The sequence below is a fragment of the Phoca vitulina genome, unplaced genomic scaffold (genome assembly GCF_004348235.1).
Source record: "Phoca vitulina isolate PV1807 unplaced genomic scaffold, GSC_HSeal_1.0 scaffold11, whole genome shotgun sequence".
NCBI classification, from domain to species: Eukaryota; Metazoa; Chordata; class Mammalia; order Carnivora; family Phocidae; genus Phoca; species Phoca vitulina.
The window spans coordinates 31,106,938-31,126,929 of record NW_022589714.1 but is presented as its reverse complement, the minus strand read 5'-3'; the positions used below and the strand labels follow the sequence as shown (position 1 = coordinate 31,126,929).

Below are 19,992 nucleotides of genomic sequence, written 5' to 3'. Positions count from 1 at the left end.
GTAAGAAGATAAAAGTAATATATATATTACTTTTTTTATTATATATATATATAATTTTCTTATACATGCATCAAATACAACTGGAGGGATATACAAATGATAACTACGTTTGCCTGTGGAAACCGAGTAGCTGGGGGCCAAGGCCGAAAAGACCACTTCCAACTCTACACCCTCTTACGCTCTTTTGATTTCTGAACCATGGGAATATGTTATAGATACCAAGAAATGTAATCCAAAAAAATTCTGGCAACAGGGCAATGATTTGTAAATTCTTTATTTTGGCTAATATTGACTGCCTTCATTACCACCACAGATTTATTATAGCTGAGAGGAATTATTCACTAGATATTCTGTTGTTATTAAACACCAAAAATTAGGAAGAGACCAGAGGGCTTTTAGAAAGGGATAAGGAGAGGGGGGGAAGAAGCTCAAGGGAGAACACAAGGTCCTGCCCAGCCTGGTTGTCAGGAAATGAGTCACCACATCAGATCTAACTGAAATGCCAGTCTCTCTGAAAGGGCTTTCAGGAAAAAGTTGCATTAACAATTATTCACCGGACAAACCAAAAGGTCAATGAATGTTTCTAGAAAAGATCTTGGCATGAAAGACCCACCTAAGGAACAGTTCTACATAGCACCATGACAGAGCTGGGATCAGGGCATCAATTAAGATGGACTGTGGACACAGCAAGCTCTAGAGGCTAACTCTCACTCACACATGGATGTGATGCTTTATGGCATAAAGATGTTGTAGACGGTTCTCACGTAGATGTCATCCGGAGGAGGCTTCTTCTTGCTGCCAGGTTCCAGGAATTTCTTAATTGTTGGGATATTACTTATTTTCACTGTGAACTCCTGCAAAAGGAAAACACAACAGTCTGAGGTTAACAGCAAAGGTAATGGTAACTACGAAAATACGGTTGTGTAAAATGGCCCATGAAAATTTGTTCAAGAAGTATTTGTTACAGGAACCCAACCAGAAATGTCATCCAGCATCTGCTTGGGGTCTGATCTCTTGGTGTGACTGTTTATGATCTCTGTCCACAATGGCTGGGATCTAGACCAGGTTTTATGCATGCAAACCTCACGGTTCAGACCAACATGTGAATTTTTTTCAGAGATAGAAAAATAAAAAAAATGCTTAGATTAGGATTATGATGCTTGCTTAAGAGAAAAAAGGAAGGAAAGATCAGTACCTTAAATATACTTATCTATTCAGAGAAAATGCATGAGCCATTTAAATAAAAGTACTTTAAAAGGTCATCATATGGTACAATTTCCTTTTTAAAATTCAGCTTCCTTGGACTTTTTTACTCCTATTAGCAAATGAATCCTCTTTCTGGCTATGTGTGGGAGATGGCCAGTTATATTTTTTAATGGCCTAGGGCTCAGACACCAGATACCAGATATTTATGTAAACCATATTTATGGAAATCATATTTTCCATTCACAGAGTCAAATCTTACAAATTTCTCAGTAATTGAGAAGAAAAGTCTATTTGAGCTAGTAAAAAATTTCAACCATATGAAGAAGTGTATATCTATCAAATATAGTTATTCTAATAAAATTTTTCAAATAGGTCATTTATTAAAAAAGCTACTATTAAATGTCTATAATGTACAAAGACCAGACTTAAGCATGCACACAAAGATATACAAACATACATACATGTATCACTAATACTGACAAAAACTAATAGTTATGTCAAAGCTATGTAAATGACAAGTTTCTCTTTTTATCACTTATTCAAACTCTTTGTATCATCTAATTTCAAATACTATACCAATATTTAGAAGCTATTTCTATTGGATTTATTATTTCAAGATTTACCTGAGGTGATGTATAATAAAACTTTTGTGACTTCTGACTTGTTTTTTATACTCTTTAATCAGTGTAGGAATGACCCTTTAATTCAACTCAGATCTGGTGTTAGATTCTGAAGTCCTGGGACGCCTGAAGGCTCAGTTGGTTAAGCAACTGCCTTCAGTTCAGGTCATGATCCTGGAGTCCCGGGATCGAGTCCCACATCGGGCTCCCTGCTCAGCGGGGAGTCTGCTTCTCCCTCTGACTCTCCCCTCTCTCGTGCTCTCTCTTTCTTTCTCTCTCTCATTCTCTCTCTCAAATAAATAAATAAAATCTTAAAAAAAAAAAAGATTCTGAAGTCCTTTAATTAAAATTGTACTTAGGTGCAGCCACTATGGAAAACAGTATGGAAGTTCCTCAAAAAATTAAAAATAGAAATACCATACAATCCAGTAATTCCACCACTGGGTATTTACCCCCCAAAAATGAAAACACTAATTTGAAAAGACATATGCACCTCTATGTTTACTGTAGTCTAATTTACAATAGCCAAATTATGGAAGCAACCTAGGCGTCCAACCACAGATGAATGGATAAGGAAGATGTGGTATATATATAATGGAACATGACTCAGCCATAAAAAAGAATGAAATTTTGCCACTTGTGACAACGTGGATGCACCTAGAGGGTATTACACTCAGTGAAATAAGTCAGAGAAAGACAAGTATATGATTTTACTTATATATGGAATCTAAAAAGCAAACAGAAACAGACAGACACATAAATACAGAGAACTGATGGTTGCAGAGGGGAGGAGGGTGGGGGGGATGGGCAAAAAGGGTGGAGTGGGAGGTATAGGCTTCAGTTGTGGAATGAATAACTCACAGGAATGAAAGGTACAGCATAGGGAATATAGTCAATTACATTGGAACAGTGTTGAATGGTGACAAGTAGTAGCTGTACTTGTGGGCATAGCGTGATGTATGGAGCTGTTGGGTCACTGTGTTGAAACTGGCATGGTGGGGGCGCCTGGGTGGCTCAGTCGTCAAGCGTCTGCCTTCGGCTCAGGTCATGATCCCAGGGTCCTGGGATCGAGCCCCGCATCGGGCTCCCTGCTCAGCAGGGAGTCTGCTTCTCCCTCTCCCACTCCCCCTGCTTGTGTTCCCTCTCTCGCTGTGTCTCTCTGTCAAATAAATAAATAAAATCTTAAAAAAAAAAAAAAGAAAAAAGAAAGAAACTGGTATGGTGTTGTGTGTCAACTATACTTCAATAGGAAAAAAAAACTGCACCCATGTTAAAAAAAAAAATATATATATATATATTTACACAGATGTGCCTGGGGTATAAGCTTTTTTTTTTTTTTAATTTATTTATTTGACAGAGAGAGAGAGAGGGCACAAGCAGGGGGAGCTGCAGAGGGAGAGGGAGAAGTAGGCTCTCCACTGAGCAGGAAGCCCGACAAGGGGCTCGATCCCAGGACTCTGAGATCACAACCTGAGCCGAAGGCAGACGTTTAACCAACTGAGCCACCCAGGCACCCCTATGTCTGGGGTATAAAAACAAGTTGTTAGCATCATGGATAGAAAACACCAACAGGTCCCTGGGCTATTTCAGGGACCTACTGGTATTAAAGTCAAATTAAAGAACGTGTGCTTTGTCTGCAAGAGGAAATGAACAGATAGCTAAACAACATAATGATGGCTATTGCCTTGTGGAAGACGTCGATTCTTATTTCTGGAGGCATGTATTTAAATAGTGGTGGTTGTCCTCATTAGTGTATCAAAATGTATTTGCTAGACTTGGAAAAATTATTTTTTTCTAAAAAAAGCATACATACTTGGAGACATTGGAGATCTGATATATTTCGCTTTGACAACTTAGTCATTTGAGCTATATAGGGGATTGGCAACCTTTTCCTATAAAGGACCAGTGAGTAAATATTTTAGGTTTTGCAAGTCGTATGGTCTCTATCAGAACTACTCAATTCAGCTGTGGCAGCACAGAAGCAGCCGTAGACAATGCACACATGAATGAGCGTGGCTTTGTGAAATTCAAACTTCATAGAACTTCATGTGTCATGAAATATTATTCTTTTGGTATTTTTTTCAAACACTTAAAAATGTAAAAACCATTCTTAGCTCAAGAGCTGTACACAAACAGGTGGCGGGCCCGATCTGACCCTGGAGGCTGTAGTTTGCCAATCCCCCATATAGAAGAAAGCCCACTGGCCTGGGAGAAAGGCTATGGTTCTAGACAGAACTGAGGCCCCCACTAACTAGGCCATCTCAGCTGCTGACTTCTTTACCCTCAGCTCTATTTCCTCATATCTATACTAAAGGAGCTGGATGAGATTGGTTGTTTAAAGCCCCTTTCTGGGACACCTGGCCAGTCAGTTAAGCGTCTGCCTTTGGCTCAAGTCATGATCCCAGGGTCCTGGGATGGAGTCCCGAATCAGGCTCCCTGCTCAGCAGGGAGTCTGCTTCCCCCTCTGCCTGCCACTCCCCCTGCTTGTGTGTGTGCATGCTCACTATCTCTCTCTCTCTGACAAATAAATAAAATCTCTAAAAAAATTAAAAAAAATAAAGCCCTTTTCTGCTTTGAAGTTCTATGATCAATTTTGGCAGAATAATACTGAGGAATAAGTGGCCACACGCAAGTCTCTCCTTGGAATTTCTGGGAAAGGGAATGGTGGGAACTCTTTGGGTGCCACTTATTAGCTCTCAGAACTCAGGCTGGGATGTTTCCAATTTGAGAGCACGTTATTTCTAAGACTGGGACTTGCTAGTCCTTACTGGCAAACTGTATGGAGTTTGTTTCAAGAGCATAGTTACAGAACAAAACTAAGCTAAAACTCCTTGCACAGGTACATGATCTTTCAGCTCTAAAGATTTGGGGACCAGAAAAACCATTTTTTTAAAAAGATTTTATTTATTTGACAAGAAAGAGACAAAGCGAGAGAGGGAACACAAGCAGGGGGCAGGGCAGAGGGGGAAGCAGGCTTCCTGCTGAGCAGGGAGCCTGATGTGAGGCTCAATCCCAGGACCCTGGGATCATGACCTGAGCCAAAGGCAGACACTTAACTGACTGAGCCACCCTGGCGCCCCTCAGAAAAACCATTTCAAGTCTGTACCTTCATTCCATGAACTAGAATCTAAAAATGTACATACACACCCCCCCAGCCAACCAATCAACAGACACTGAAGGAAGGTGTATGAGTTTTGGGCCAATGTTCTAAAATGTGGTTTTATTTACCTGGAGATGAGGAAATGCAGACAGGATATTGGGGATTTTCTCTTCTAGAGCCAAAATGGTTTGGAGTAGAATCACGTCCGCAAGGCTCAGCTGGTTACCAACGAGAAACCTTTGCCCATGATCCCTTAAAACCTACAGGATACAAATGTTTTGCATTGCTTACAATAATTTATATGGAGAGACTGATGAAACTGTTGAATCAGTGCAGTATCTGAGTATTTTAAAAATAATACCAAGTAAGAGGAGGTTCCCTGTATCAGAGAGAGAACGCAGAAAGGGTGTAGAAATGGAACTACCGTAAAATGTCTGCTTTATATCAGAATGAAACACTGAAAAGGGGAAGAAAATATTAATTCTGGATTTAGCATCCAGTGCTTTAAAAGGACACCCCCATTCCATAAATGTATCTATAGAAATGAGTTAGGGGCAACAAATTCAGGAGGCTGGGGGATGTGATGTAAGTAAGCAACAGGTCCCCTTCAAGGAATCTCATCTCATTTGCCAGCTGTTTCTACAAACATCAGGACTTGTAGTCATTAACTAGACATGACTATTAAAAAAGTAGGCTTCCTTTCATATCTTCCAAGACAGAGAAAACTAAAAGCATCAGGGCTCATCTTGAACCCCATTTTGAGAGCATGTAGGTTCAGAGATTCATAGGGATAGATGATGATGGGGAAGAGGCAAGGAACAGTGGTGGGGGGGGGGGGGCTCCTTTGCAGCGAACTCTTGGATGCCCACAAGCGTGTGTGTGTGTGTGTGTGTGTGTGTGTGTGTGTGTGTGTGGTGTCTGACAGGGGCTCTACATACAACATCAAATAGCTACTGAAGCCGGAGCGGGAGAGCACAATGAATCCAGCATTGTAGTCAGAGGCCTGTCTAATCCTGGCTCCCCACCTTAGGCGTGTCACTCAATCTGTCTATGATGCCATTCCATTATGTGTCCAAGGGATACCAGTTTGTAGCTGATGTGTTGGGAGGAGCCCTGACTTAGTCTGGGCCGCAGGAACATAGGGACCGGCAGTGACCCTTCACTAAGGCACCTGTTTCTCCCTCATCACACCCACATTTCTACATTATCATATTTTACATTCACCAAGTGCCTGTGGGCAAGAGACTGTGACACCAAGTGACAGAAAAGCCCAGAAAATACCTCTCCTTCTTAAATCTCATTCCACAAAGATGGCCAGAGGAGATCTGCCAATTCCCTTTTTTTACACTCTCTTCTTTTTTTAACTGAAACATTTAAAACCATTCCTCTCAGCTGAGAAAAAGAGTTTGAAGCTCAGAAAGGCGGATATATTAAGATGAGGAAAATAACAAAACAGGAAACAAAAAGAGCAAAGGGAAGAGAAATAAAACAACAATGGTCTTCTCATCACATCAAACTATCAGGTAGGATGTCTGATACACAACGGCCATTCCACAAATGTTTGTGGGACGAAAGAAGGAAGGAATTAGGTAGTTTCTGCTTTGCTGTATCTCACACAGGGTGGGCTCGTGGTGAATGTAAGGACAGTAACACGCCCATGTGGTAAACCCATTATTTTTTCCAGCCTTCTGAATAACATGGCCCAAGGAGCATCTGAGGGGCTTCAAGACATCCTGGCTTTGTGCTGACGGCTACCATCAGCTCTCAGGAATCCAGCAAGGTTAGTCCAATGGCGCTCGGTGTTACATTGCCCTGAGCAGAGAGGGGCATTAGGGGCAGCTCCCTTGTAGTCTGGTTAGGCTGTGCTCATGGGCCTCTCTGCCACCTACCTTTTCAAACACAGGAAAGTATCTAATTATAGCCTTCTGGGCCATGTTAACCACTTCCTTTTGTTGATCATCTGGTTTTAGAAAAGGATGCATGATAATCAGTTCCAGCAGATCTAGCGTCCCCTCCACGTACATGTCAATCCTTAAAACAAAAAAAGAAGTTTCCTCAGTTTCCCCGAACTCATCGGCTTCCACAACTAAGAATTCAGAGTGCTTTTCTCTTAAGGCTCTGGCTACCGAAGTGCCCAGAAGCATTTATCTATACCTGTCTCCAAGAGCAAAGATGCAAAGTCAATTCTAATTGTAATTCAGAAAAATCCGTCACAAATCAGAAAGCACAAGAGTCATGACGTCCCCCTCTCCCGGGCCCCTAATCCTCTACCCTTACTCCAGTACCCACGCTTGGTGTGGGTGGATTTCACATTTATAAAAATAGCGGAGATCATTTATGGAATGCTTGGTGTGTACGAGGGCCATGGTGCTAAAAAGCTCTACACCCAGTATTTCATTGACTCCGATGCCATGATCAGGTATGTGCTATCCATATACTTTACAGGACCCTCAGCGGGATTGTGGAACCCAGCACCTCGCCCTGTATCATGCATTTTAGGAGGTACAAGGACCAGGCTTTGAGTTCAAAAATATAATTGAATTTATAATCAAGGCACAGTATCCCTGACCTTGACTGGTGTAGCAGCTTCCTGTTCTTCATACTTCATGATAATAAATTTGCGAGAAAGGTAAAAAGCAGTACCAAAGCATTTAAAGATGCTGAAACCTGAAACAATCACGCCCCAGAGAGAAGATCCAGCATCTGAACTCAATTATTCTCTAACCTTTTACCAAGACTCTGTATGGATTATTCCCTGTTTACACTAATGATACGAGACACAAAGGAGACGGGGCGTGCTGTGGAGACTGCTAATCAGCTAAGGTATCAGTGAGTGACAAGCGAGAACACTTGAAAAGGGCCACAGTACAGGGTTCTCTCCTTGAGGTCCTTGCCAAAGAGGTGGTGCTTATCCGCTATGTAGTGGAGGATGCTTCGGGTCTGCACCAACTTCATTCCGTCAATTTCAACCATTGGCACTTGTTGGAACAGCAGGTGATTTCCTGAGAATGAAGGCCCAGAGTTAGAACTGATCTCTTCCCTGTCCCCGCGCCCCTAAACATGCCCAACCGAATGAAAAGGGACCGTGTGGTCAGAGCCTTGGGAACACTGCGATGCTCCCTGATGACAGATAACCTCAACTTCATTCAGGGGAGCAGACTGAACCATCAAAGAAGCCTGAAAACCAGCACTGTTCTAAACCTTCCTTTTTCATTTTCACCCCGGGGGGAAATACCTACCCACCATGGCAAGGGGCGGGAGAGAATGCAGTGACGATATTTCTGCAGGGCTGCCTTAGCCAACACAGCAATCAGTAGCTGCTGCATGTATCTAGTGAAGCCTAAATTTAATCAAAATTCTGAAAAATGTAGAATTCCATTCTTTAAGCACGCTCGACACATTTCAAGTGCTGAGTAGGCACACGTGGCTAGCAGCTACGACATCGGGCTGAGAACAGAAGGTTTCCACCACTGTAGAATGTTCTACAGATTACACTGCTTTAGAAAATCTGAGCATAAAACCCAAGTCACCAACTGACACTCGTGTACGCACTGGCTCTTCCACAGCCACAGACCACGTACGACCAAGTTCAAGGTCAGTGATCGAAAAGCAACCCATTGCTTTCTTCAACAAAGAGAAGTATTGAGGGGTGTTGTTTATACATGCAGAGGTGCAAATATAGGCTCGCCCAGCCCTCAAGGGACTCAAGGATAGGGGGGTACCTGAGGGTCTGGGGGAGATGAGTACTCCGCACAAGCCTAGTGACGTCAGGCCAGTGTCACGCATGAAGGCTGACACTGCAGCTGGTCCCTCTCTGGGGAGCCTTCAGTTGGGCCGAGAGACGCTGCTGATGGCTGGGAGGGAGGCTACTTACAGAGTCGCTGGGTAACGGAGCCTGGGCATGGAGGGAGAGGGGCTGACCAGGAGTTAAAGGGGGGCCTTTCACTGAATTCATTTCTGTCTGGTGTTCACCCCACTGTAAATGGGGACCTCTGTCTGCATACTTCAAGCAGACACCGGTGGGTGCCTCAGATAATTTGGAAGGAGCGAGGTGGGGAAGATGAAGAAGAGGGAAGGGATGAAGGAGAGGACAAAAGAGGGGAGGGAGAGGTCAGAGTCGGGCAGGAGGAGGAGAAAGGGATGGAGAAGGGCTGTTCACCTGACGGTTCACTCCCTTTAGCTCTCAGGAAATTACTGACTAAAAGTGATTTCCTTGCAATTTCAGTCATTTCTCCCCCTGGGTTTTAGGATACTGTCCTGAATGTTCAGTGTCAGCATCTTTGCCCTTCCACATAAAGACCAATTCTTAAACAAAATCATTCTTGGGGCGCCTGGGGGGCTCAGTCGGTTGGGCGTCCGACTCTGGATTTTGGCTCAGATCCTGATCTCAGGGTCGTGAGGTAAAGCCCCACATTGGGCTCTGTCCTTAGAGGGGAGTCTGCTTGAGATTCTCTCTCTCCCTCTGCCCCTCCCTTCTGCTTTGCTGTATCTCACTTGCACGCACACACACGCTCTCTAAAAATAAAAATAAATCTTTAAAAAACAAAACCTGGGGAAACAATCAATATTACCAACAGTTATTTCATTTCCATACTCACCATCCTGCAACTTCTGTAACTGTTCTTTTGTTTCTAAGAATTCTTCATCAAACTAAATTAAAAGAAAAAAAGATACCCCCCCCCCGCCAAAGAAGGCATAAGTCATTATGGGATCAGGACTGAAAATACCAAGTCAAACTGTCTCAGAAGCAGAGAGAAAGAACAACACTTAGCACCCACATCTTGGTTTCCCACTATAAGAAACCAGGGCTGGGGCACCTGGGTGGCTCAGTTGGTTAAGCGTCTGCCTTCGGCTCAGGTCATGATCTCAGGGTCCTGGGATGGAGCCCCGTATCAGGCTCCCTGCTCAGCAGGAAGCCTGCTTCTCCCTCTGCCCCTCCCCCTGCTTGTGCTCTCTCTAGCACGTGCATTCTCTCTCTCTCTCAAATAAATAAATAAAATTAAAAAAAGAAAAAAGTTTAAAAAGAAACCAGGGCTCCTGGGAGAAAAGGTTGATGCTAGTAGATTCGGAAGCAAAGAAGAGCTCAAAGACCAATGAGATATGGCCAAGGCAAAGACATGGAGGACCCTACTTGAGGTGAGTCCCTAGCCAAATTTGGGACAATTCAAGCATCAGAAGAGTAATGTCACTTAGGGATCATCACACACACCAACAAAAAAAAAATCCCTGTGTCCTTAAGTGATGATACTCAAAAAGGTAGAAGAAAAAGCTCTTTTTTACAGAAGAATTAGTGCTAACTAATGATAAAATTAGGATATTACCAATTTGTAACCTATAACTGATTCTGATAAGGATCAAAATGGATGCTGAAATCACTGAGTTATAAGGCACAGAATATTCAAACAACCTTGAAGTCTCAGCCCACAAGTTAATTATGACAAAGGAAAAATATAGCTTTGTGGTGAAAAGGTCTGGAGATCTCACCATCTATCTAACCAAGTGATCAAACTTAGCTCCCCACTGGGGGACATGGAGACGTCGTGTGCTTCCTGCTGTGACCGATAAGAAGGGCACAGTAACACTGTAACCCAGATCCAACTGCAAGGTGAAAATCAGGCATAGCCAGAATGTGGGGCACTCTGCAACAGAGATGGCCGGGACTCTCTCAAATCTACAGAAAACTTGTTTTCGGAGCACCTGGGTGGCTCAGTCGGTTAAGCGCCTGCCTTTGGCTCGGGTCATGATCTCAGGGTCCTGGGATCGAGTCCCACATTGGGCTCCTTGCTCAGCGGGGAGTCTGCTTCTCCCTCTTCCTCTGCCTCTCCCTCTGAGTCTCCCCTCTTCTCGTGCTCTCTCTCAAATAAATAAATAAAATCTTTAAAAAACAACTTGTTTTGTTTGTGTTTAAGCTTCTTCCGGGTGTGCAAGGTTTGAGAACAGGTTTGAGGGATTTGCCTCTGCCATTCCCACTCTACGCTCTTCACCACTTATCTGGCTCTCCTTTTCTAGACCTCCATTCACTTCCCAACTGAAAACTTGAGGTCCATTGTCCAAGGACAAATCTTTATTTAAAAGAGATTTGACTTTAGCCAGGTAGCCCTCCTCTGATGATCCTTCTTTATGGAATTTGGTTTCCAAGTTCATGCAAAAGAGTCAGTTTCTCCTTTCCACATTTCTTTTCAGTTAAGTCAAGGAAGGGCATTGGAGGGAAAAAGGAATAAAAAGCAGGTACTATTCTAGATGAAAACAGACTAAAGAGACAAAATAACCAAACACCTAAATCCTGATTAGATCCTGGATATTGGGGGCAGGGGAGGGGGGGTGGACAGTTATAACTGCTAAATAGGTAACAGGTATATAGACATTTGGGGGACAGTATGGAACTTTTGAATATGGATCATATATTGCTATTGCAAAATTAGTATCAATTTATTAGTTGTGACAATGATACTACAGTTATTAGAACAATTACTTTTTCTTTCTTAGGAGGAAAATACGTGTTGATGTCTGCAACTTCCTTTCAAATGGTTGACCAAAAAAAAAAAAAGTAGAGAGAGGAGGGGAGAAAGCAAATGTAGCAAAATGTTAACAATTAGTGAATTTAGTTGAAAGGTGTCCATTATCCTAGCTTTTCTGTAGGTTTGAAAGTTTTCAAATGAAAAAGGGGGGGGGGGGGGGGGGGGAAGAAACAGTGGAAGCATGTTCCTCTTCTTGCACATTAAAAAAAATGTGTTCTAATGCACTAACGTGATTCATGTCAAGAAGGGGAGACCTCCTCTCACCAAGTCCCCAGATGACTCCCCACCCATGTCTGTCCCTGTGCTGCTTCCCCAAATCGTCCGAGGGAGGGGCAGAGCTGACCAGCACAGAATCAGCAATCCTCCCCTCTTCTGGCTCCACTACCTGACTTGGGGGTTGAATCAAAATAATGGGGCGTAGGTACGGCTTCTGCTACTTGCCAGGATCCTCACGGAGCAAGAGGGGTCTGGCAGGAACTCCATCTGGTGCCTGCTGAGCAGCAACCTCAGGGCAAGAATCTTCAGGGCAGGGCACCTGGGGAGCTCAGTTGGTTAACTGTCTGCCTTCGGTTCAGGTCATGATCCCAGGGTCCTGGGATCGAGCCCTTCATCGGGCTCCTGGCTCAGCGAGGAGTCTGCTTCTCCCTCTCCCTCTCCCTTTCTCTCTCAAATAAATAAATAAAATCTTAAAAAAAAAAGATAGAAAGAAAGAAGAAAGAAAAAAAAGAAAGAAAGAAAAGAAAGAAAAGAAAAGAAAAGAAAAGAAAGAAAGAAAAGAAAGAAAGAAAGAAAGAAAGAAAGAAAGAAAGAAAGAGAAAGAAAGAAAGAAAGATCATTCGTTCAGGGCATTCGTCCAAACAAACAGATGTAGTGCAGGTGGTGCTCCCTCCGTACTATGGCTCGCAAACTTTTATAACCATGATCATTTAGAGCAAATAGGAAGGTGTAGGTGTGTGTGTGTGTATGTGTGTGTATGTGTGTGTGTGAATCCAGGCCCACTCTTCAGAGATTCACATTCAGTAGTTGAGAGAGACTAGAAATGTACATTTTTAAAAGCAAATCATTCTAAAGGGTTCTGATTCTGGCTTTTGACTTCCTGGGAACATTATGCAAGATGTGTGTGATCTCTCACCAGGGACACTCTTGTGTCCAGCTTTACAAAATGTGGTCAGTAAGAAGCACGTGGCATGGGAACTGCAGATGAGAAGGTGGGAGAGGAAAGAAAAAAATCACAAGGCAGAGCTTGGAGGGAGCTTGGTATTGTGCAAGGCTGCAAGGACAGACACAGTGCGTCGACCTTTGCTCCCTAACCAGGGCACTGTTCCCAGTGGGATACGCTGGAGACCTGCCCTCTTGCTCACCACACCACTCCCTCTTCAGCACTCTGTCAAGTTTATGGGAATTGCCCAGAAACCCTGAGTTAGGAGTTTGTGGGACTGGAGTCTTCTTCTACATGTGTTACTCTCCCTCTTAACACGGGGGATCGGACCAGGCTTCTGGGGGGTCTTCAGCCAAATAAAGCCCCAAGCAGCAATGAAGCAACACTTGGCAGACAGCAACAGCAATGCCTACGGACCCAAACCAAGTGACTGAGAGCGAGGATGCTGACTCTCCGAATCAGGCAGGCCGCCTTTCAGCAGGTTTTGGTTACCGAGTGACTCACATGTGTGTGCTTTACATATCAGGCTCAACCCAGCACTGTGACATTGGGAATCATGAACTTGCCCAGTGGGCTGCCAGCCCATCCTCCACAACTGTTTCTGTGCTTAACTAAACATGTGCTTTGGAAAAGAGAAGTGGAGGCCCTCTCACCAATACTACTTTTGGGGAATGGCTCCTATAAACCATGTGGCCGGCCCCAAGTAAAGGAGGCTAATCTAGGTCCCTCCACACGGGTCGGAAGGGTGGGCTTGGGACCCCTGGGCCAATAGTCTGCCTCACCTGTGTGTCTACTGGGACTGGTCTAGGGGAGGTGGGTCATGTGACCCATGTTCTTTTTTTGTTTAACTTACTTAGGGTTGGTTTTTCTACTGCTGTCACCAAGAATCTTGACTCATACACAGGGGAGCAGGAGGAATAGGGGAGAATGAAGGTTGGAAAGAAAGGATTTGACAAAGGATTGTATTAAATGCACAAGTAAGACACCCATTGCAAACCTATTAAATAAGCCAGATCTGCAAACTCAGAAGCACACAGACAAAAGACAGGTGACATGAATAAGCCAAGCAGGTTCAGGTCACGGGACCAAGAATTTTTTCACTCAAGGGGCGCCTGGGTGGCTCAGTCGTTAAGCGTCTGCCTTCGGCTCAGGTCATGATCCCGGGGTCCTGGGATCGAGCTCCGCATCGGGCTCCCCACTCGGCGGGAAGCCTGCATCTCCCTCTCCCACTGCCCCTGCTTGTGTTCCCTCTCTCGCTGTCTCTCTCTGTCAAATAAATAAATAAAAAGTCTTAAAAAAAAATTTTTTTTTTCACTCTCCTCTTAACACAATTAGAAAAATCTATCCTGAGACAACAGGGAATGATGGGGAGTGTAATGAGCTAGAAAGGTCCATCTATAGTGGCAGTCCTTCCTTACTCAGATTTAGCAATTACAGCCCTCTGAAAATGAGGGCCTAGTATCATCAGATCTTCAAATATATCAAGAGAAGTCAGAAATCAGAATTTGTATATAAAAATGATATCAACTGATTTAGCTAATTTTAAAACACTGTACAGTGAGTTAGAATGATATGCAAAGAAATCAAAACCAAAACCAACCAAACAAAACACAAAGCCTCAAACCCAACAACCCTCATTTGCCATCTTTGGAGGTTGCTAGGGTAACAACCGAGTAGTCTAAAAATTGATAAAGAGACTATATCAAGCATTTACCTGACCGTTCCCATATGAACTGTACTTCAAGGGAATTAAATAGTTAAGTTAAAAATTACTCTTTGTAAGAGAAACACAGTTAATAAATTCAGATGCAATGACAGAAAGAAACAGAAAAATCACCATTTTATAATCCCTAACGATGGTGATGATAAATAGATGCTAAAATGGCTAGTTGAGAAGGTAACGGAGGAAATTTTGTAATGCATGGATCAGGCCGACATCACCAGAACATGCTGATCAAGCCCAGCATTGCTGAAAAGGAGACAGTCAGACATCATGCATCCCTTGATGTCGTATAATAAAAACATGTTCACAGTATCCCTATGATGGAGTCTGGCAGGCAAAAAAAAAATAATAAGTTTAGAGATAGAAAAAAATGAGCCTGGATTTGATCACAGCTCTCGGTCCAACTAGCAGTTCACAGGAAATATAGGAATAGAAGAATATGTTAAAATGAGGGTAAAGCAGCCAAATCTGTAATGGGGGAAATTCTACAGGGCAGTTTCTTCTACAAATAAATGGCACTAAAAACAAATGCAGACACTTAGCACTCAGCTCTTGGTTGCTAAAACCATTTGGTGGTAAAAGGGACCACGATTCCTTGGAGAAATACCAGATTCTAGGGCAAGGGCAAGGAAAATACAAGATGAGCCTGGAGCATCTTGAAGTGTCAGAAAGTAAGAGAGAGCTGAAGGGAAAGAAAAGAAAAGGGAGTGTGGAGCCATGTACACAGGTGTGATGCAGGAGCCAATGGCCAAAGTGGGACAATTTGGGCAAGAAAACATTATTATTGGATTATAACACAAAGCATAAAATAAATACTATAAACTTACGTCCATACTGATATAAAGAAATGCTTGAATAGATAAATGGAGGAGGAAAAAAACCCCAAATCTCTCTTATGTAAGAATTCTAAATGCAGATACCTCCCCCTCCAGCAGGTGTGGTTTACTTCCCATCCTTTTGAGTGCGGGCTGAGCTTAATGACTAGTTTTGAAATAATAAAGAAGAAAATAATCCCTTTACAAGGAAGAAACCTGGCAGACACCACCTTAGCCAAGTGACCAAAGTTAACAGCACCAGGGATAACTCATGTTAATATCACCCCTAGTATGCTGCAAGGAGAAGGGCACTTGGCCTCTGTGCTGGTCTTCCCCCAAACCCCAAACCCTAGGCCAATCAACATCAAACAAACCCAAACTAGGGAGTTCTACAAAAATTCTGATCAACAGTTTTCAAAACTGTCAACATCATGAAATAAAAGAAAGACTGAGGAACTGTGACAGATTGAGAGAGACTTAAGGAAACACAGTGACTAAGTATAAGGTTGGATCCAACAACAGTAAAGGACCTGATTGGCAAAACTCATTAAATTTGAATAGCCTGCAGTTTAGTTGTGCACCAATGTTAATTTCTTAGTTTTGACACGATTACGTAAGATGATATCATTAGGGGAGACTCAGTGGTCTTTATATGAACTGTCTTTACAACTTCGCTATAAATTTAAAATTATTCCCAAATATAAAGTTAATTTTTAAAGAAATGCAGAGAAAACTGTTACAGATTTTAAAAACACTGAAAGAAACATAACCAAATGCAATGTGTGGGCGTGATTGAGATCCAGACTGGAATAAACTTACTATAAAAAGACCTGTTTGAGACAATCAGTCTGTTCAGATATTAATAAGGAATTGTTCATTTTGTCGGGTGCAATTGTGGTACTGTGGTTATGTTTTAAAATCCTCATCTTTTAGAAATAAAAACTGAAATACTCATCACAGATGAAAGGATATGATGCTTGGATTTTGCTTTAAAATATTCCCACAAAAGAAATGGAGGAGATGGATGAGACAAGAGCAGCATTTTAAAGCAAATGACTGTTGAAACTGGGTGAGGGGAAATGCATGACCATGTTTTCTCAGCCTCTGTACCAACTCAACATTTCCATAAATAAGAAGCTTAGAGAACAAAAAGAAAGATAAAAACACTGTGATCAAAGCCTACACTATACTAGACAGACAAGAAAGCTCCGGGCTAGAAGCCATTGAAGTGAAGTGGAAATTTACCTACAGATTGTGTTAATTCACAAAAGTCGTCCCTGGCAAATTTCAGGTTCATTCCTTTTCTCCTTATTAATACTTACTGGTGGCAGATCAGAAGCTAATGATTAAGTAAAAAGTCTAAAGTAAAATAGAATTCCATCAACCACATTTCATTTATAAAGAAAAAAACCCTGGCAAAGAAGGCATCTTCTGACTCAACAAAGCCTGTCTGTGTTAGGGGGGAGAAAGCTAGAACAGGACTCCGCCATTGATGTTTTCCTCAAACGTCTCAAAGTTGTACGACAAATCTGTGAAGAAACAGCATATAGGGTACCTCGACTCCAGCGGCAGCTAAAACCCATCTTACGGATTCCATCCGGCCTCTTCCGTTAGGATAGTGGAGTTTGGGCTTCGCTGCCATGATGGCCTTTCAGGCTTTCTGGAAAAAAAAAAAAAAAAAAAACCACACACACACACAAAAACCAAATGCGCAGCTCCTCGTAGACGAGCAGTCTTATTTCGTGTCTTCAATTCTGTGCTCACGGCCTAAATGAATATTCAGGATTTTGGCACAGGAAATCGGTTTTGTTTTTTGTTTGTTTGTTTGTTTGTTTGTTTGTTTGTTTTAATGACTGCGTTTTCCCTCACTCAATAAAAACCTAACACCATTATTAAATATTAAAATATTAAAAGAAACAACCACCTTGGTTTTCACACCGTTTCTACTTATGACTTCTTATTCTGAATCGGGAAGCTGTCATATACTTTGACCTTGAAAATTTTAAATTTTCCAAATTCGGCCTGGAGAGGCAAGACGCGGAGGGCCGTGGGGAATTATGCACCCTTTGGAACCCTTGCAAGAATTCATGCTCTCACATGCATCATTATCGGTTATCACAGCAACTGGGAGGTGGACGGGCCGAGCAACACTATTGTCTGCAAAATGTGCGTCCGTCGTGCTGCCTGCGGTAGCTTCCCCCTGGGTCCCGCGCGTCCCCCACCCCAACTGGGAGTTGAGCCTCCCACCTTCGGAATGCGCCCAGGCCACGGACTCGGCCACCCGAGACTAGACTCCTGGGCTACCCGGGTCCCCGCTCAGCCCCCGCTACACCGGGGCTTTGGGAGGATCCGAGCTAGTCTCGCACTGAAACCGGTGGATTCAGACTCCGCAGAGCGGGTTAATAAAAATACGCACACGGAGCCAAGAATGACCCCAGCCCCAGCAAAGGAGCCCACGTCTGCCCAGATGGGGGCGGAGACGCCAAAAGGACCGGAGGGAGGGAGACGAGAAGGGCTGAATGGGGGCTGGGGAGAGTTGCGACGGACGATGGAGTAAGAGGCTTGGGGCCGAGGAGTGGAGGGAAGGAGAAACGCGGCGAGGAGAGAGGGCGGGTGGGGGCGGCAGGAGGGAGACAGACCTGGAGTCCGCTCGGAGCTCCCGGAGCCGTACCAAGCGCTCGGCGAGCTGTCTGCAGCGAGGCGGGGCCAGCTGGCCGCCAGAAGGCGCTCCGGTGGGCGAGGCTCCGCGAAGTTTCACCAATAGAGACGGCAATGTTTAGCATGCCCCACCCATGTGCAAGGCATTCTGGATACTATGAAAATAGCCCAAATTCAAGGCAATTTCAACAAAAATTTTAGTCTTGTGCGAATGAAATGGCCATTCTAGGGTTGGTTAGATTACAACTTTATTTAAAAGAGACCTGGTAGAGATCCGGTATGGTTAAGGCAACTCGACCTATGCGAAAAGAAAAGTTCTTTTTAGGGTTTATATAGCTTGTGCGCAGCTGTGTTTCTCGGATGTGAGGGCGATCTGGCTGCGACATCTGTCACCCCATTGATCGCCAGGGTTGATTCGGCTGATCTGGCTGGCTAGGCGGGTGTCCCCTTCCTCCCTCACCGCTCCATGTGCGTCCCTCCCGAAGCTGCGCGCTCGGTCGAAGAGGACGACCTTCCCCGATAGAGGAGGACCGTTCTTCGGTCAAGGGTATACGAGTAGCTGCGCTCCCCTGCTAGAACCTCCAAACAAGCTCTCAAGGTCCATTTGTAGGAGAACGTAGGGTAGTCAAGCTTCCAAGACTCCAGACACATCCAAATGAGGCGCTGCACGTGGCAGTCTGCCTTTCTTTTGCCTATAAAATCTTAAATATTTTTTAAAATCCTTGACAAATAGCAAGTACAAACAACGCAACACTGCAAATTCACAACAGCTATAACTAATTTTGAAGCCTCTTAAAGCAGGCAAAGTACCTACAAGAGGACAAAGTACTTCTATAACATACTATTAAACAGAACCCATATATTATTAAACAGAACTTAAATTGTCTCATTCTGTATATAGATCATATACATATTTTTTTCCCGTTTCTTTCTTGACCCCATGATCATCTTGAGCTTTCCCTTCATTTCATACACTTTAAAGACAACCACTCTAAGTCACAGGCTAAACAGAGCACCTTCCTGGAGGGGAGGAAGGGGGGCATTGGGGTGGAGGTATTAGTGGGGCTAAAAAAGTAATTTGGCTGGTAAATAAGTTAAAACTTTAAAAAATAAAGTAAAGCCATCAAGGCTATATTACAGAGTAGAAGGCAGAATTCACATGGATCTCAAAGTCCAAATGCCTTCAAAAGGACTGAAAAACTATTTCTTGTTATTAGAGGCAGCTTCTGCTATTGCTCAAACTACAGATGTTGATTATTGTTTCCTCCATGAGGGGCTCTTGAGAGTACCTGCCTTGAGAAACCTGCAGCGCTGAACAATGGCAGCAAAGAACAAGAGATTTTAATTTCAGGAGATTCCTGTGGCAGGAGTGCGGAGAATGAATTGGGACGGTGGGAAGGGGAGAGAGAGACCTATTAAATACCCGTGTGTATTAAAGTACCACCATGAATTTGAAGATGATGGTTATGAAAAGGTAAGATATTAAGGAGGTGGAAGGTAACAGATTTACTAATCATATCACAGGGAGCAGAGGAAAGGAAGAGAAAAAGTCTCCCCCCAAACACACACATTTCCTTTTCCACCCTCCTTCTGTATTTTTCATAACATTTATCGTCATCAAACATATCAGGTATTTTATTTACGTATTTTGTTATCTGTTGGTAGATTTAATAGAATGCAAATACCATGAAGTTAGGAATTTTCATATTTTTTAAAAATATGATTTTGTATAACCTGCTCCTAGAATAATGCTTAGCCCAGAGTAGGTATTCAGAGAATATGTGTTGGAAAAATGATTACATGAATGAACATTGGTTGGGTGGAGGAGGACAAGGTTTGGGGAAAATAATGAGTTGATTTCTTTCATTCCTCCAAGCCATTCATCTGGAAATGTCCACTAGACAGTTAAATAAGCCAGTGAGGACTCAGAAAACATGACTGAGATGGATCCAACTGGCAGCAAAAGGATGAGCTTATCCAGAAAAGTATGTAAAGTAAGAGAAGCAAGTCAAGAACAGCGGGGCACCACAAGAATCGGAGAAGTCACTTACAAATAAGACTAACAGTATATGTTCAATTTCACCTTTCTAATTCTGACTTAACACAGACAATACTCAGTTTAATATGGGTAGGCAGTCATATTTTCCAAACCTGCTGAAAGTGATTATTCTTTATTTTTTCTAACCCATCTTT

The 19,992-nt window shown here is 43.2% G+C and overlaps 1 protein-coding gene across 2 annotated transcripts; it reads right to left on the bottom strand.

The window, feature by feature from the left end:
* Window positions 1–256: 256 nt before the first annotated feature.
* Window positions 257–17,887, bottom strand: GSTA4 (glutathione S-transferase alpha 4). Of its 2 annotated transcripts, none has more exons than XM_032409652.1 (7): window positions 17,781–17,887; window positions 16,697–16,801; window positions 9,525–9,576; window positions 7,796–7,928; window positions 6,816–6,957; window positions 5,055–5,186; window positions 257–854 (listed from the first exon to the last, which is right to left on the bottom strand). In XM_032409652.1, the coding sequence occupies exons 2-7, from the start codon at window positions 16,781–16,783 to the stop codon at window positions 732–734; spliced, it is 669 nt and encodes a 222-aa protein (XP_032265543.1). In that variant the 5' UTR covers window positions 16,784–16,801; window positions 17,781–17,887; the 3' UTR covers window positions 257–731. The 2 variants fall into 2 exon arrangements, with proteins under 2 accessions (XP_032265543.1, XP_032265544.1); XM_032409653.1 differs by having other exon boundaries at window positions 16,697–16,908; window positions 17,781–17,879.
* Between the last annotated feature and the right edge of the window lie 2,105 nt (window positions 17,888–19,992).

What these genes read in the sequence shown, in the direction of transcription:
- GSTA4 (XM_032409652.1), bottom strand. Translation starts at nt 16,783, where the DNA reads ATGGCAGCGAAGCCCAAACTCCACTATCCTAACGGAAGAGGCCGGATG. An exon ending in GTTACAGAAGTTGCAGGATG is followed by an intron (nt 7,929 to 9,524) that starts GTGAGTATGGAA and finishes CTTCATTCTCAG; the next exon opens with GAAATCACCTGCTGTTCCAA. An exon ending in GACCTCAAGGAGAGAACCCT is followed by an intron (nt 6,958 to 7,795) that starts GTACTGTGGCCC and finishes TTTTGTTTTAAG; the next exon opens with GATTGACATGTACGTGGAGG.